The 19,259-nt window shown below is 32.1% G+C and overlaps 2 protein-coding genes, 1 long non-coding RNA gene and 1 pseudogene across 3 annotated transcripts; 3 read left to right on the top strand and 1 right to left on the bottom strand.

Annotated features, from left to right (window-relative positions):
• The first annotated feature begins 4,554 nt into the window (after positions 1 to 4,554).
• On the top strand, positions 4,555 to 8,047 carry LOC132952596 (uncharacterized). The gene is made up of 3 exons (XM_061024934.1): positions 4,555 to 5,225; positions 5,357 to 5,861; positions 5,943 to 8,047. The coding sequence occupies exons 1-3, from the start codon at positions 4,746 to 4,748 to the stop codon at positions 8,045 to 8,047; spliced, it is 3,090 nt and encodes a 1,029-aa protein (XP_060880917.1). The 5' UTR covers positions 4,555 to 4,745.
• Positions 8,048 to 8,197: 150 nt separating this feature from the next.
• On the top strand, positions 8,198 to 9,277 carry LOC132952589 (ATP-dependent DNA helicase PIF1-like). The gene has a single exon (XM_061024922.1). The coding sequence runs from the start codon at positions 8,198 to 8,200 to the stop codon at positions 9,275 to 9,277; it is 1,080 nt and encodes a 359-aa protein (XP_060880905.1).
• Positions 9,278 to 11,799: 2,522 nt separating this feature from the next.
• On the top strand, positions 11,800 to 18,752 carry LOC132952580 (pre-mRNA-processing factor 39-like; annotated as a pseudogene).
• On the bottom strand, positions 13,370 to 14,577 carry LOC132933673 (uncharacterized). Its single transcript, XR_009662924.1, has 3 exons — positions 14,566 to 14,577; positions 14,346 to 14,490; positions 13,370 to 13,866 (listed from the first exon to the last, which is right to left on the bottom strand). It is a non-coding gene; the product is annotated as an uncharacterized LOC132933673 (long non-coding RNA).
• Positions 18,753 to 19,259: the final 507 nt, after the last annotated feature.

Raw genomic sequence — 19,259 nt, 5'->3', positions numbered from 1 at the left:
CTGTGCGACTAAAAGTATTTGCCATCGTTTTGTACTGTACCCCGTTGCCCGTACGCGTTTGTGGCGACAACGGTCGATGATTAAGTCCATGCCGCCATTTGCGATCAACATCGAATTCACGTACGCCTTATTGCTATTACGCGTCCACTTCACGTGTGCCGGCAAGTATTTATGTGTTTTTGCAGCCGCTACTGCTTTGTTTTGTACGTATACAATTAAATGTACTGTACGCCAGATTTATTTAACATTTGGTAGTCATCATAATTAAAATATTTTAAATAAATAAAAGAAAAGAATAGTAACAACTATAACTACTATTTTAATTATTTCTTCAGATATCTACGGGGTTGTCTTTTAGATCACTTATATTTGAGTTGAATATTGGCAGAAGTACTGGAAGTGAAATCATTTATGAAATTTGTCAATTGATATGGAATAAACTAAAAATTTTGGAAATAAAGGTTAAAGATTAAAGGTTAAAGAGGAGTGGGAATTAAATAGCAAAGATAGTTTACACGAAAACTAATTTTCCTAATTGCCTTAGAGCAATTGACGGAAAACACATAAGTGCAAGAATCAAAAAATGCTGGTTCTTTTTATTTCAATTATAAAAAGTTTTTTTCAATTGTTTTAAGCTGATGATGCAAATCTGAGTTTCATAGCAATAAATGTTGGAGCTAAGGCAAAAAAGGCGATTCCTACGTGTTGAAAGAAATTGCTTTAGGAAAATAACTTTAGATGTCCATGTCCGATGTTTTTCTGGTTGTCTGGCGACGCTGATTGTAGCATTAATCAACAAAAGACGTTGTGAACAATAAGATCGAGTTACTACCGTCTTCGTTGGAAATCCAGAAAAACAGTAACATATCGTAGAAAAAAAAACTACGTGTGTGAGCCTAATACTCTGGGGAAATGAAACTTCTTTCAAAAGTATTGTGGCCCGTGAAATTATAAGTGAATAAGGGAGAGAGTGAGAAAAATCAATACAATAAATATAAACGTGCGCGCCGCCGCTTGCAAAATAAATAAATAAAGAAACGTGTCGTTAAGATTTTTTTCCACCCACACCTCAAGAAAGTAGTTTTACTTCAAAAGGTGGACAAATAATTTCATTTTTGTAACATACACCGATCTCCACGGGAGGTCTTCAATTGGTACCGCTATGCTGTACAGTAGTTGCAATGGATGAGTTATATTTGAATACAAGAATAAACCATTGTATACGAAAAACGATTCTGAGCGGTTAGACAAGTCCTTATAATATTATTATTTTTTATTCGTTACTATGGTGATAAAGAAACGTGTCGTTTCGTTTTATATATATAGGTGTACAATTTACACGTTTATTTTAATTAATAGATAACTCAAATGTTAATTAACTTAGACAAATACTATTGCGATAACAACCTTCTCAGTGATATAATCTTTCATTGAAAAAATAAAAAGCGAGTGTGCCAGCACACCATTACACTCTGGGGAAGTAAAACTTCTTTCATAAGTATTGGGGCCCGTGAAATTATAAGTGAATTTCTCAAAATACACTATGTGAACGACTTTGTGCTCGAATTTTAGCAAGCCTTATCATATAGGAATGCTACAAATGTCAGATTGCGGTGATCAAAAATCTCTACAGCACGTTTACGAACGCAGCGTTCATAAAAAATGCACACAAAAACGACATTCTTGGAAATTTGTTACGCAAAATTAATTTGAATGTTATGGCCACTTAATATGCATTGATGTGTGGTACTAAAAACGAATCCACTGTACGATCGGGCTAACTCTCCTGCCCGCTTGCGAATACATACACACGCGTCTAACACATAAAACGTCGAAAATGGCCACGTGGTTTGATTGCTACTCATCGAACTTCGCACTTCATCGCTAACTCATCCGGTCGAATGGAACAAAAGTTTTGTCTACGAATAAAAACTATTTTAATATGAGGACTGTATCGCAACTTAAATAACTCCAAGAAAAAAAGTGACACATATTATTATTCAACTTGTCACAAAACGGTATGTGTCGATCGTGTTGCCGCAGAGCGCTTGTAACTGACTGGTTTTTCGATACTAGCGACGCGCCGCGGCCGGTACAGCAGTGCGGGTAGTTTCTCTTTATCACTAATCGCGCGCCTATCAAAATAATACAAAATATTGGCCGTATTATATAATAATAGGCCGTCAACAACAACAATATTTATAATAATTATAATTACAAAGTTATTACCTATATGCATAAAAAAATCTAAATTATTATTATCTAGGTCTTGCTCTAATATTATGATTTATGACCAACTTTTTCTAGAAATTCTTTAATTGCAATTGAATGATTATCTATTCTAGCGCGTCCGTTTTCAATATTGTTACCTTTTTGTGCCTAACTTTGAATTATATGAATTATGTTAACGTTTTTGTCCATATATGTACGCATCCGTGAATTATATATCTCTTTTTGTATTGTCTTTGGCCGCGCTACGACGCGCCGCCGCAACTCTTTCTCCCGCCTCGCACGCCGACTTTTTCGCCGTTACGGGCTCAAATTCGTTTACACTCGCCTGTACAGTTCTTTTTCACGCTCTCGACTCGACGCTAGTAGCCCTATGTCACGGCTAACCTGCCGGTACACCGTGCCACGGCACACCTAGTAGGTAGCTACCAACATTGGTAACCTCACGACCGACACTACAATATTGATGATAATAAGTAGGGACGTAGCAACTTGCAATATGCTAAAATATCTAAACGTAATTTCTGACAATATCTTGTTGATAACTAATAAGTAGATGTGTAATATGTGCGAGTCAATCAATTTCTAAATTTAGCCCATGGATAGAATACTGTTACTCCTCAAGTTTTTTTTTATATACTTTGATTACTTAATTAAGAAAAAGTGATGCTAAATTAAGTAGAAAAAATGTTTTATTTAAATATTAATAGATTTTGTTATATTACATATCATATTTTTAGTATTAATTACAGATTTAACTATATAATCTTAAATCTCTACAGAAAAATATTAGAAATAAAAATCAGTTTTGACTAAAATTTGAAAAATGTTATTTATTTGCTTAATTTTAATGATTATTTATGATAAAAAAAGATTGTAATGTTCTAATGCATAAATAAAACGTGAACTATAAAAAAAAATACAAAAAAAAATATTATAAAAGGTGCGAAGAATGTTATAATGATATCAGGAAATCTGAATTGTAATGCATCCCTCCACTTATCTTGAGCGATTTTGACCACTGATCTTATAGAAATAAATAAGTATCGACATTTTATATTATTATCATAAAATTCAACAATTGTAATAAAAGTACGGTGTAATTATATGTTGTCTTCTTCTTATACAAACATACAATGATACCTAGTAGATACAAATGCAAATTTACGTACAGCAGAACCAATTTTGTGTTATTCGACTTAATATGAAAGTGAATTTAACAATTATAAAACTTAAACGTAAGAACATTATCTATATTTCTACTTACGTTTTTGACAATTTATCAATTTTCAAGTGAATTATGAGCATTTAAAAATTGTTATGTTTTACTCATATTTTTCTTCAAAATTAAAATTTAAAGCACAAACACAGCTAATATTCTTACCTTTAGGTTCGATAATAAGTAAATTCACTCTAATATTAGGGGTAAAAACAGAAAATTGGTTCTGTTGAATGTAAATTTACTATAGATATGGTATACGTTTGTAGGGCAGAGATAAAAACATTCGATTAAGACGTTTTTTTGAACTTGTATTAAATTGCAAAAACATTTAAAATCATAAAATAATACATGTTTTATGTTCTAAAGGTTTCCAAGATATGAAAAGTTCAAGAATTGAAAATATTAACAATATATTTTAAATAATAAATTTATTAAACCTATAGGTTATATAGTATGCTTTTTTATGGTATAATTTTCTCTATGTAGGTACATAAATAAATACATAAATACGTACAATATTTGTTTTAGTGTTTATTGTATTTATGTTGTAATAAAATTGTTGAGACACCCCAGATCAATAATCTGAATACGTGCCTGCTTGGACCACATGTTCAATGCATACAAGTGATGAGAACTCTCTTATGGTGCTGTATCTTATATTGAATGTTTGTATTTAGCGCGTACATGGTACATAGAAATATTGAGTCTTCTGGGCTCTAGCATCGTCCCTCTGTTTACCTGTAGCTGGTCAATTGACTTAGTGAGTCATCGGACCAAATATTATTGTGAAGGCAAGGCACTAAAAATTAAAAAATATAATTTAGAGGAGTTTATTTAACAAGAAATGTTTACAAAAATACTTTTTTGTTTAGCAAAATATAAAATATAAACATCAAAAATATTTTATTATTAAGTTGCAACAACCAAAAACACATCAATATCTATTATATAAAAATAAGTCCGGTTTTCCTCCCTGACGCTATAACTCCAGAACGCACGAACCGATTTCCACGGTTTTGCATTCGTTGGAAAGGTCTTGGGCTCCGTGAGGTTTATAGCAAAGAAAATTCTGGAAAATTCGGGAAAAATTCAACAGAAAAGTGGGGAAATCGTTTTTCACATACAGCGCCATCTATTATACATAGCATGTACTTCAAACCAATAGCAACGGTGCGTGATAAAGTGTTTGACAGATAGTCATTATTCTCTGCTCAGTTAATTTCATTTAAGCTCAGTGTAAATTATGTGGATCGTGCATTTGAAGTTAAATTCAACACTCTGTCCATAGTCCAAAATGCCTAGAGAACGACGTGCGAACATCGGCCGCCGCACAAGACATGCAAGCCAGCAACAAGTCTATTCAAGGAACTTAAGAGAAGAAAGACAAAATATAATAAGAGAAAATGACCGATTGAGACATCGCGTGAGCACACGAAGATCATTGGCATCATACAATCGCTTGGCATTCCAATATGATCCCACTGCGAACTACAGTGATGATGAAAATTTGGATATTGGACGAATGACGACTATATGCCGATATTGCAATGCGTTAAAGTTCAAAAGAGAAACGGTTGGATTGTGCTGCGCAAGTGGAAAAGTCAAACTGGATCCATTACTTACACCACCACAGCCACTGAAAACATTGTTTGATGGAAGTGATCCCGATTCCAGCCATTTTCTTCAACACATCCTTGAATACAATAACTGCTTTCGCATGACTTCCTTTGGAGCTAATATCATTCGAGAAGGCGGCTTCATGCCGACTTGCAAGGTAAAAGATACAACACACATAACCAACACATAATTGCAACACATAACAACTTCATATACACCACACACTACACCATCACACGATTTACAATGTATTCATGAACAAATTTTAATGATTATTTGCAATTACAGATACAAGGTCAAATATATCATTTGCATGGTTCAATGGTGCCAACCACACCAGATGAACCGCATCAATTTCTGCAAATATATTTCATTTCGTCGATGGTGGATCAGCTGAACGTGCGGTGCAATAAACAGGGAGCACAACAGTTAAAGAGACGAATTATTGAACAGTTGCAAGCATTTTTTCACGCTAATAATGCTGTGGTTAATATGTTCAAAACAGCATTGGAACGAATGCCATCGGATACGCACAAATTTGTCATAAGAGCGGATTGTACTCCAACAGGTGAACATGTGCGAAGATTCAATGCACCCACCGTTAATGATGTTGCTGCAATTATTGTTGGCGATCCAACTAAATCACGAGACATTGTCGTTCAGCGAAGAAGCAATATCATGCATCGTGTAAACGAGACACATCGTTTGTACGATGCGTTACAATATCCAATCATTTATTGGCAAGGGCAAGACGGATACGACATCACGTTGAAGATGGTCGATCCAATTACAGGTACAATATTCACACACTAATTATTTCCATTATTACTTTTATTGGTTTCCATTAACAATTCATTTAATTTTGCATTTTCAGGAGTATCAACGAATAATAAAAATCTAAGCGCAATGAATTACTATGCGTATCGTATGATGATTCGTACACATGAGGAGAATGTCATTCTGAAGTGCGGTCGGCTATTCCAGCAATTCGCTGTCGACATGTATGTCAAAGTCGAGACCGAACGTTTAGCGTTCATCAGATTCAATCAGCCAAAGCTACGATCTGAGGACTATATACACTTGCGTGATGCTATTCATTCAGATGGTGATGTTCAGAATATTGGACGACTGACGGTTCTCCCATCAACTTATATCGGAAGCCCACGCCACATGCACGAATACGCTCAAGACGCTATGACGTACGTGCGAAATTATGGAACTCCGGATTTATTTATTACGGTCACATGCAATCCGAAGTGGACGGAAATTGAACGCGAGTTGGAACCGGGTCAAAAACCGCAAGATCGCCATGACATAATCGCCAGAGTATTTCAGCAAAAACTCAAGGTTATGATGGATGTGCTTACTAAGTATCGAGTTTTTGGTGACACACGTTGTTATATGTACTCGGTGGAATGGCAGAAGCGTGGACTACCGCATGCTCATATCCTAATTTGGTTGCTGAACAAATTACATTCAAATGAAGTGGATGACATCATATCAGCTGAAATTCCTGATCCAGTCACTGATCCCCGTCTACACGACATTGTGACGACACAGATGGTGCATGGACCGTGCGGTGCATTAAATCCATTATCGCCTTGCATGGCTGATGGAAAGTGCACAAAACGATATCCGCGACCGTTAGTTGCTGAAACAGTCACAGGGAACGATGGATATCCAGTTTATCGTCGGCGTTCAAAAGAAGATAACGGTCGAACTATCAAAGTTAAAGTTCAAAATCAAGAGATTGAGATCGGAAATGAATTCATTGTACCATATTGCCCGCTGCTATCACGAATTTTCGAAACACATGCAAACGTTGAGAGTTGTCATTCGGCCAAATCAATCAAATATTTGTGCAAGTACGTCACAAAAGGCAGCGACATGGCTGTGTTTGGTATTGCGTCGGAAAATGTGAATGACGAAATCAGCAACTTCCAAATGGGCAGATACGTCAGTACTAATGAAGCACTGTGGCGATTATTGTCATTTCAAATTCATGAAAGATATCCCACAGTTGTACATTTAGCAGTGCATTTGGAAAATGGCCAAAGAGTTTACTTCACTGAGGCTAATGCGGCACAACGAGCTGAGAGACCACCATCGACAACATTGACTAGCTTCTTTGCAATGTGTGAAGCAGATCCATTCGCAGCGACGCTGATGTACGTTGAAATGCCCAAGTATTACACTTGGAATCAATCAACAAAGAAATTCCAACGTCGCAAACAAGGAACCCCAGTTCCAGACTGGCCACAGGTGTTTTCAACTGATGCACTAGGTCGTATGTACACTGTTCATCCTAGAAACGATGAATGTTTTTATTTGCGACTGCTGTTAGTAAATGTACGTGGACCGAAATCATTTGCGCATTTGAAAACTGTGAATGGCCACCAATGCCAAACATATCGAGAAGCATGTCAACTATTGGGTTTGCTGGAGAACGATTCTCATTGGGATTTAACACTTGCAGATTCAGTTGTTTCATCAAATGCGTACCAAATACGAACGCTGTTCGCAATTATCATCACCACATGTTTTCCTTCACAACCAATTCAGTTATGGAACAAATACAAAGACGCCATATGTGAAGATATCTTGCATCGCTTGCGTATTCAAACGAATAATCCTGACATCCAAATAACCGATGAAATCTACAATGAAGGATTGATTCTGATTGAGGATCAATGCTTGACTATTGCAAACAAGCTACTGATTGAAGTAGGAATGATTGCGCCAAATCGATCGATGCACGATGCATTCAACCAAGAATTAAATCGAGAGCTGCAATACAATGTTGATACATTGCAGGAATTCGTTAGAAATAATGTTCCGTTGCTGAATGAACAGCAAAAACAAGTATACAAAACATTAATGCAAGCGGTGGACAATAATACTGGTGGTCTATTCTTCCTGGATGCACCTGGAGGAACAGGGAAAACATTTGTCATTTCATTGATTTTGGCCACTATTTGATCAAGATGTGACATAGCTTTGGCGTTAGCATCATCTGGAATTGCGGCGACTCTTCTAGATGGCGGTCGTACTGCACATTCTGCGCTTAAGTTGCCACTCAATTTAAACACAATTGATACTCCAACGTGCAATATTTCCCGATCCAGTGCAATGGGAAAATTGTTAATGCAATGCAAGCTCATTGTTTGGGATGAGTGCACAATGGCACATAAGAAATCACTTGAAGCACTTAACTTCACACTGAAGGATCTTCGGAGAAATAACAACATCTTTGGCGGCTTGATGATATTGTTGGCAGGCGATTTCAGGCAGACGTTGCCAGTAGTTCCCCGTGGAACGCCTGCAGATGAATTGAATGCTTGCCTAAAGGCATCACCTTTATGGAATAACGTAAAAACATTATCGCTAACCACTAATATGAGAGTTCAACTTCAAAATGATCAAAGTGCTGCACAATTTTCCAAACAATTGTTAGATCTTGGAAATGGAAAAGTCCCAGTTGATGCGACATCTGGATTAATTACTCTTACCAACGACTTTTGCCGATTTGTAGACACTCAATTAGTTCTTATTGAAAATGTTTTCCCAAACATTAGTGAGAATTATAAGAATTATGCTTGGTTAAGTCAACGAGCAATTCTTGCAGCAAAGAATAATGATGTCCACGCACTGAATTTCACCATTCAATCAAAAATTGCTGGCGATTTGGTGACATACAAATCCGTTGATTCAATAACAAATCCCGATGATGTAGTAAATTATCCAACGGAGTTTTTGAACTCTCTGGAGATACCAGGATTTCCACCACATAACTTGCAACTGAAAGTTGGTACAGTTATTTTGATACTGCGTAATTTGAATCCACCGCGACTTTGCAACGGTACTCGACTTTCGGTAAAGAGACTTATGCCGAATTTAATTGAGGCAACCATTATTAACGGAAAGTACGCAGGTGAAAATGTATGTATTCCTCGAATACCAATGATTCCGACTGATCTTCCGTTTGACTTCAAACGATTGCAATTCCCAGTTCGCCTTGCGTTCGCAATGACAATTAATAAGTCGCAAGGCCAATCGCTTAGTGTTTGCGGGATAAATTTGGAAAATCATTGTTTTTCACATGGACAGTTATACGTTGCGTGTTCACGAGTTGGGAAACCATCCGCTTTGTTTGTGTTAACGTCAGACCAAAAAACAAAAAATGTGGTTTACCAAAGAGCACTACAATGAAACAATTAAATAACACTTCATTTTAGTAGGTAATTGAAATGAATTTATTACTGTTGTGAAATGAAATAAATATTTTCCTTTTCAAATATATAACAAAAAAAATTTTTTTTCTTTATCTTTAAATCACCAAACGAAATGTTACATAAAACGAATCTGGTGGCGAAACGGAGTTCGCCGGGTCTGCTAGTTTGTATATATAAATTATTCAGTTTGGTAATTACATAATATATTAATATTACTATTAATATTATATTATAAATGACTAACAAGTTTTGTTTTGTTTATTTTTTAAATTTAAAACTTAAAAGACGTTTTCGATTGACGGCAGTCATACTTGTTGATTTTTCTTGTTTAGATATCTGGTACGTATAGGTAATAATGCTAAAAATTATATTTTTTTAAATTTCATAACAACTTTAACTTCTGACTTATTTAAGCCATTTATTGAATTAGTTTGTATATATTTTATCAAAATTTGAAGCTAGTAGACCAATAATAATATATTGCATATTATATTATAATCGTAACGCGTAGTTCAAAATATTAAATCCTATATGCAATATGCGTAATATTTTAATTATAAATTATCAAAAATATATACGACGACAATTTAGTATATCTAACAAAAATAATAAGACCCTTCGTCGAACATCTATAATATGCCACGGTGTGGCAACAGTTGACGAGCACTTTGCAGTTTTCAAACGACAAACATTCGAGGTCCCGGGCAATTTATCACCCCATTCGGTCATTCACCCATTGCTGACTCAGCGGATAATGTCCCTAACCAGTGCGTGGGGTGGTGCTGGGAAGGGTTGCGTCAAAGTTTCTCCAATATTTTGGCGGTGGGCGACGTTGAGCTTCACAGTTTCCGGGCCCGCTCATGCGCTATCGCTTCTATTCGGTGACGACAACGGCGATCGTCCTGCTGCATATCCTGCAAACACACCGTATTCTGTTGGCAGTGGTGAGTTGCGATCGTCGTCTCCGCCCTTGTCAAACTGCTGAAGTCTGTCTCAAACGCATAGTTAGTACATAGTTTCGTGGTCGTTTGTGGTAAGTCACGTTGTCAAACATATATAAGGTTTATCGGATCCGTTATCAGTTAAATAACAACAATACAATTAATTGTTTATAAATAATAATTATTTAAATCAAATTAGCTAGATATATAAAGCAGTCTGAAATATTATTATTATTATTATTATTTTTTTTTTTTAGTGCTTTACTGCTGTGCTCAGAATTAGCATATTTCATATAGACCCCCTGCATATTTGTATTAGCTTTACTATTATTTATTTCCAATTTTCCTTTGCATGCAGAGCGTATTAATTGTGTTCTCAAAACTTACAATGGAGTACGGTGAAAAACAGCACGCGGGTCACATTCACACATTCTTAAATAAATTAAGGATTCAAAAAAATAATAAATTGAGTACCTACTCTAAAGTACAATATAATTTATAGTAAAATGAAGAAATGTTATATTTAATACATTTAATAAATTAATTATAATTTTGGGAGATACGAATTTGAGAACTGCGATAATGTCAATCATTGATTGTTGTCCGGTCATAATTATTGGTGTTATATGAGAGATAAAGATAAGACACAAACACTAAATTCAAAACTGAATGCACAATGGATATTACATTTTATTAAGACGGAATACTAATTTGAGTTATACTCTGTCACTTTTAACGGTCGGTGGTCGTCATTACAGACCTGGTTATCCGTAGAACGACAGAACGTCACCTATGAAACACGCCCAAAAGTCACGGCCTAAATAGCGGGACTTGCTTTCTTTCCCTTCCTTATAACACTTGGGACATTCCCAGCTATTAAGTAGATATTTGTTGACCACAGCCACCCAATAAACAAATTTTAAAATCTGCAGTTTAACATTGCCTAAAAACATTGATGCATCACACAGGTCTGTCATGTGTTACCAGGTTTGCAAACTTAACGTACTTGAACAAGTTTCATATAATGTTGACTTTATGGTCATGTATTACATTTTACGAACATCAATTGATTATTTTATAAAATGTAGGAATAGTGTTTATAGGGTTGTAGAAATATTGTTATATTTCATAAAAATAATATGCAAATTTTACTGTGTGTAAAATATTTTAAAATTACGTTATTATAATAATATAAGCCAACCCCTTTGAAAGAGAAATAATACGCCTAATATGGCACTCATGACTCATATTATGTGTTTGTATTAATTTTGTAACTTTCAGCAAATGTATATATAATATAATATTTTTACGGTAGTTCCTATTCTATATATATAATGATAAGTTAATTAATACAAATCAATTTCAGATTCTTTTTAATTACGGCTGATCAAAAAAAAACAAATACCTGCAAAACACGAGTAACACTACTCATATAACTGATAATAAAGAGTCTAGAAAAAGTAAGAATCTCTACTTCAGTTAGTTTTTATTGGTAATAATTTTTATTAAATGATAAAATGTTTGATTAAGTTGTTGGTGAAGTAAAACCTGAGGAAAAATGGAAACCACAAAATCTAAGCAAGATGAAGGAACTGAAAATGAAGAGTCAAGCAAAAGTAAGAACTCACAATTTAAGTTTGTTTTAATTAATGTTATAGATCAGGCCCGCCAAGCTAGTTAATTATTATTTTCTTTTGGTGTTATTCGTAACAGCTTATAATAGTAATTCATACCTATATACTAAGTACCAACACTAACTAATAATAGAAAAATTCGTTATAAAATTAAAAAAAGTATATAAACAAATAACAATCATTAATTTTTCTAAATAAATCTTATCTATTCTTCAATTTCTCAACCGCTCTATTCCTCTAAAAATATTGGCCCTCGGTGCCAAAGCGTATCTCAAATTTGGCCCGCCGTTAAAAAAACGTTGAAGATCCCAGTTATAGATAATAAGTAAAATTTTAAATATAGTTGATGATAATGAACAAAAACTCGAAAAGAAAGTTACTTCGGCCAATATAACTACGCAAGAAGATGGAACAGACTATAAAGAGTCTGGAAAAAGTAATAATACTATATAACTTTGGTTTTTAGCATACCTATCGCTAAAAACCAAATATAATAGTTAAAACAACGATCTTTTCTAGATAAAATTATCTGTTTATTTTCCCTTACAATATTAATGGAATTGGAATTCTAATTGACATATAAATACAATCTACAGTAAAGCACTAAAAATGTTGGTTTTTATCAAATGGGTGACAGCTGAATTTTATTTCTTATCTTTCTTTAAGTTGTTAATTCTAGAATATATCTCAACTGGGATTCTTTCAATTCAGAAATTAGAAGTGACAGAAATTCTTAGATTACATTATTACTATTAAATTAAATTCTTACACTTAACTATAGTTCCTTTTAGTCTACTATTCAGTTATCTTGCTATTTTTTCCCTGGTTGATTGCATGAAACAAAGAAGTATGTGTACCCTAAGCAACTTAGTCAGTGGTTCTAACTCCATAGTGTTACTCTCTGAAATAAATATTCATGTTCTCTTCACTCTCCACTCATTATATTTTCCCTTTCAAATTTCCTAAATATGCCATCCACTAAGCTCATAACGGTCCCCTTACCATAACTATTATTATTTGCCTCGTTTTTTGTATAATTTTTTGAAAAAGTATTAAAATACTAATACTAGTATTCGCATAAAAAAGTATAAAAATACTTTTAAAATACTTACATAAAAATGTATTTTACGAATACTCATAAAGTATTTGAATACAAATACAAGTATATTTTTTTAAATATTACACCTTATAGTAGCTGTTTCCAAACATGTTTATTAATAAACATGAAATAACTTACAAATTAGTCCATAAATGTAGTACATACTGCTCATATTAGGTATTTATCCATATATAATATAGTATCATAATATATTTATACCTAATATATACTTGTAATTTATCAATATAATAAAATATAATTTAGCATCATTTTATATTTATACTTAATATAATTTATTTAATATTCATATAAATCAAATATTATACATTTATACAAATATGAATATAATTTAAATTTCTATTCAGAAAAAAAAACTAACTGTCATAATGAAACAATCTTTATATTTTTATTAAAATTTGTTTCGCAAAATTCAGTAAAAATTTTATTTGGAAAAAAAAAATAAAATCTGTTTCAAATTCATTTTCAACATTCAGACTTTTTTTTGTTGAGGCTTACGAAAAAAATGAATCATTAGTATCTTTCTCTTGACTGCTATCATCACTACTACTTGATTTCCGTTTGTTCAATTCTCCAGTATCTTGAACCACTTTGTCAGAATACATTTCATACATTGCATCTCTTAATAAAGAGATGGCAACATTTTTCCTAATTTCATTTTTTTCCATGCGCACTTGAATGAAGGATGGCTTACAGCTGCAATGATAAGGAAATTGTTTTCTTCAAGAGCTCCAAATCTTTTATTCACCCCATCATATAAAGCTTTTACCAAGGGTTGACAATACACAATTTGTTTTCTGCTCATAGCTACGAGTTTACTTGACAATTCATTTATTGTAGGCAGCAAAAAGCCAAAGTACATATTATTTTCACCCTAAATAAATTTACTAAAATTAAAATAATGCCAATGAAATGTTAAGATAATATTATAATAAGCTTTAAGATATAAAAAACAATTTCATCATAAAATATCAAGTTTTTGCTAACAATAAATAAATGTATAAAATGTAAAAAATATTAACAAAAAACTATGAAAATTGGAAATTTTAGTCATATAGTATACTTAAACAAATTTACAAAACATTCATGCATTAGCAATCTTTAAGGAAAAATAATTCAAATGCTCCCATTAAAATGTATGTATTTAAGTTAAAGGTCAAAGCTTACCACATATAAGTTACTCAAATTAGTATTATATTAAACTTTTTAACACAATGAATGTTAACAAGTGACCACTTGAATACAAATATAACTACCAATTAAGTGTACTTATATATCTATCTTGGTAATATTAATAAGTAATACAAAAATTAACTGTATGAATTATTATTATAATTATAATTTAAATATTACCTGGAGAATGTCAAGTGAAATTGTAACTGGTTCCATAACTAAGCAATATTCTTCAATAAAGTCAACATCATTATTATTAATCCTGGCAATTTTAAGTTTATCACAAATTAAATTAAATTTAGTAGGGCTTGATTTTCAAACCTAGCTAAAATAAAAATCATTGTGTCAATGAACATTTTCTTGACACTCGATTTAATTATAAATTATAATATTTACATACCTTGAGTTGTATTGTTTTTGGATTCTACATTACACTTTTTTTTACGCATGGTTAAACTTTCTTGTAGTATTGCTAACTGTACATTTGAATTTGAACGTTTTGATTTGTTTGTACCATTATTTATTGGAATTTGAGTTGTAGAAGAACTTGCATCAGATTGATCATTACTGAATACTATGTCATCACGATCATCAAGCCTAAGTGAAATATGTTTGTGTTGTGTCTAGAAAAATAATTAAGTTATATAATAAGTAGTTAGGTACCTATCAAAATAAATTTCTAAACTTTTTGTTTTTTTTTCATTTAAAACATGTTGGAAAGGTATTAGAGTTTGATTTAAATTAAATATATTTTATAATTCTTTACAAGTAAGTAATTCTACCTATAGGTAATTGACTACAGATCACATAATATGTACAATTATATTAAACATTAATTGTATTAGTAAAAGTGTATAACAGTATAATTTTAGGTACTAATTACATCTTATTCACAAGCTGATCAAGTTAGGATAATTTTGAATAATTAACTAAAAATATGTTTAGAGAAATCAACTTTGTTATAATATGTAAGTACTTACATAGTTACTTATTTAAGATTTTTTGAATACCTATAGTTTAATTTTATAGATTAACAATAACTCCCTTGATATATTTATGCTGGATTTTTCCCACCTATGATTGATTATAATTGTATTTGTTATTCGTTTAACTTTAAGAATCTGAATAGTTAATGACAGATAAATGCATACAATTGCAATAATATAATTATGTTTTAGTCTAATATAGTTATAACTTATAGCATTTTCCAACATTTAAAACAATATTTTGTAATTTAAAAACCCATTTTATTTTTCATGCACTTCGACTATACAAATACAATTTTGTTTACCTACCAAGCTTTAATTATTAGGTATATTTTATTTTATCTTATATTATGTAGGCATGTAGTCAGTAAATAAGTACAACTGTATATAATTTTTATAATTATGTTTTAATTTTTAGAAATAAAAAGTAGGTACCTAACTGTTATGATTATCATAAAAAATAACAGTACATATTAATATATTATAAGCCCAAATAGCGAACCAAAATACGAGAAGTTATGTTAAATTTATGTAGGTAGTAGGTACTAGGTAGGTACCTATATAATAAAATGTATGTTAAGTATTGGGAGATAGTCAACACTTACAGATAATAATTATAAAACAATAAAGTGCGTCGTGTGTCGCCAGTGAACACAAAATGAGGTCCTAGAAATTAAATTGTAACGGTAACTATAAGCCTGTTAGACAGTTTATGATTAACAAAAATAATATTTTAGCCTTCACTGTTGGTATGGCCATACAATATTGTACCTAGTTCCTACCTATATTCCATTGGATTTCAGAAAAACCATAAATGTAGTAGATGGTATAATACTAAAATATTATAATAGTCGTACATTTTTAATAAATAATAATATAGGAAACCCATCACATATGATATTAGCACAGATAATATAAATTATTAAATTATATTAGTGCTGTAATGAACCCAATAATACACATAATATATTATTGTGATCGTTCCGTCTTCAGCTACATTTGGCAACATAAAAACTAGATAAATAATGGCACATTAATTCGACTAGATAAATCAAAGTCATATATGCGAATAGAAAACCTATGGGAAGATACTGAGAGGGCAATGCGAATCTTGTTATCTCATTACTACAATCTCACCTTAAATTATAAATGTATGAATATAACAATTAAATGTTATCTTATTATCTCATTGAAATAGGTACTACAATCTCACCTTAAATTATTAATGCGTGAATATAACAATTAAATATTGTTATGGAATATGCATATGTATATGTATATATATGTATGTAGTGCATAGTAACTAGAATGTAACGGATGGCGTATAACATATATTCCAAACACGATAACAGGATACGATTCTCGGAATAACCAGACGTGGAAATGTATCAATAATTAATTGAACAACGTCCAGTGAAATCCGCAGATAAGTCGATTGATTAAGGGGGAAGTAGGAGAGCAGGAGGCTCTATAAAACCAGACCCGAAACGGCCTGTAGATTAGACGCGTAACACCACAGTACAGGCGAGCACCTTCACGAATGACAACGCAACAACTTGTCAAATTGTACTTAGAGTATTTTCAATAAACAACTAACTTTCAACCAGTCTAAATTATTTTCAACTCTACCTGAAGAAATCCTCTACAATCGGTCTTGCTACCTGCAACTTTATGAACTAAGCAGTTAACCCAATTGCTAGATCATAACAGTGCCAGCGTGGATAAGCAACATTGGCCATTAGGTTATAAATCTGATATGTCATAACAAGTATATTAATAGATTTATTCTATTCTGTATTCAATAATAAACAATAATCAAATGGGTATAAACGATAATAATTTGATACACAGTAATACATTGAGTTTACATAACTGCAATATCTTATTAGTTACATACTAATAGATAATTATATTGGCATATACTAAGTTTATAGTTTACATTTTGTTGAAAATACTTTAAAAAAATTGTATTTAGAATACCAAAAAATACTTCAAAAAGTATTTTAATACAAGTATTCAAATACTTGTATTCGAATACTTTACAAGACTGATTAGTAGTATATGTATAAATAATTTTTGAGCCTATGTTTATTATCACATTCGTGATATATTAAAATGTAAGCAAATAATTAAATACTAAAATGTTTTATTAGTTGATGGAGAACTGAAACCCGAAAACAAAATATGTATTACCAATAAATCTGGAATAGAGGATGGACCACCGCCTGCTATTAAAATTGGTGAAAGTAAATTGATTGACAACGAAGAATCTGGTGGAAGTAAGAACACCTTGCTAAACTTGTTTTTATTGATATTATTAATTAATAAAATATTTCACTTAGGTAGTGAAGACAAAACGTTTATTAACTACAATACATTTGACTCAGACGACCGTCCACAGACAACTAATACTGATGAGAGACATACAGGTGAATTGAGGTTGCGTGACTTTGGAACATTGGAAAATACTGTTAATAGTAGAAAACGTTATCAAAATCAAGACGAGGGTTCGGACGAAAATGAACTATATCTTTTGAAGAAAATTAAAATTGAAGATACCAGTGATGATCCGTTTCAAGAGATGTGGTCATATCATCTTGAATATAACTCTTCAAATTTCGAACAATGGGAAAACATATTATATATGATCGATGCAAACAATATTGTAGTAAACGCAAGAATAACTTACACTAAATTTTTAGACCTGTATCCGCTTTGTTACGGTTATTGGAGGGAATATGCCAATTTTGAAAGAAGAAATAATAACTTGGATGAGTTTGAAAAAGTCATAGAAAATGGTTTAATTGCTATACCTATAAGTGTTGATTTGTGGATTTATTACATGACATATCTGAGAACGGAACGTCCTGATGAAGTGGACCATATTCGTAATGAGTTCAAAAGAAGTTTGAAATTGTGTGGACTTGATTATCATTCTGATCAGTTATGGCATGATTACATATCATGAGAAGTGGAGAGAACTGAACTATATAATGCAGCTCAAATATACTATCATCTTATTTGTACACCACCTTCGAACTATTTAAACAATTTTTTCAAATTTCAAGAGTTTATATTCACAAAAATACCTGGAGAATATTTAGATCATGAAGAGTATACTAAAAGACGAAATATAATAATTCAATCATTGGAAACAACCCATAATAATATAGAGTCATCGAATTATGAATCTATACCACCCGGTGAAGATTTTCACCAGAAAACTGAATTTACCGAAGATCATATTATGTTCTTATTGAGGATTGGAATTATCAATGAATGGCACGATAGTCACAAGGAAACTGGTAAACAATTTGAAAGTAGGAAGATATTTGAGGAAAATATACGAAGACCTCACTTTCATGTAAATGAGTTGGATTCTGCTGAGATAAAAAATTGGAGTAACTATGTAAAGTTCGAGAGAAGATTTGGAAGAAACCATGAACGCATTGTTTATCTCTATGAACGGTGCTTGATAACGTGTGTTTATAACGAAGAATTTTGGTTAGATTATCTAGAATATTTGTCGATTATAAAAAATATGGATGTAACTGATTTATTATCTGATGTATTTGGAAGATCTAGATTTCTAGATTTCTAGATCTAGATTTCTATTGATTTTTGCGAGACCCAAGGTTTGGAAAATATTGCTGATGAGACGATAAGACAATTAGAGGTCGATTATCCAGATTCAAAAGAAGTTTCTATTAAAAATATTAATTTAGGTAGAAAATATGGTACCCTAGGGACTGTATATAAACATTATTTAAATTCTTCTCAATCAAAGTCTTTCTCCAGTTACATCGCAGTGAGATATGCACGTTTTGTTTGGAAACACGATCGTCAATTAAACCTCGCGTATGATATTTTATGTGATACAATAAGAAATAACGATATCAGTGTAAACGACAGCTTTGAGATTTATACAACATTGGTAGAACTGGAAATGGAATTAAATCCCAAAGATCATGTTTTAAATACAATTGATAATTTAATACTTCAGTGTCATTTATATAAAGAAAAACTTGTGTTTTCAAAAAAAAAAATAGAATACGCCGAAGATTATATTCAAGATTATGAATTATGGCGTTTGGCAAAAATAGAACAC

Source organism: Metopolophium dirhodum, chromosome 1 (genome assembly GCF_019925205.1).
Source record: "Metopolophium dirhodum isolate CAU chromosome 1, ASM1992520v1, whole genome shotgun sequence".
Lineage (NCBI taxonomy): Eukaryota > Metazoa > Arthropoda > Insecta > Hemiptera > Aphididae > Metopolophium > Metopolophium dirhodum.
Note: the sequence above shows the minus strand (reverse complement) of the source record. Positions and strands in the feature narration are given on the sequence as shown.

Excerpts from the sequence above, each read along its gene's own strand:
- LOC132952596 (XM_061024934.1), top strand. The coding sequence starts at position 4,746 with ATGCCTAGAGAACGACGTGCGAACATCGGCCGCCGCACAAGACATGCA. Across the intron at positions 5,226-5,356 it reads GCTTCATGCCGACTTGCAAG|ATACAAGGTCAAATATATCA; the intron begins GTAAAAGATACA and ends TTGCAATTACAG. Across the intron at positions 5,862-5,942 it reads GATGGTCGATCCAATTACAG|GAGTATCAACGAATAATAAA; the intron begins GTACAATATTCA and ends TTGCATTTTCAG.
- LOC132952589 (XM_061024922.1), top strand. The coding sequence starts at position 8,198 with ATGGGAAAATTGTTAATGCAATGCAAGCTCATTGTTTGGGATGAGTGC.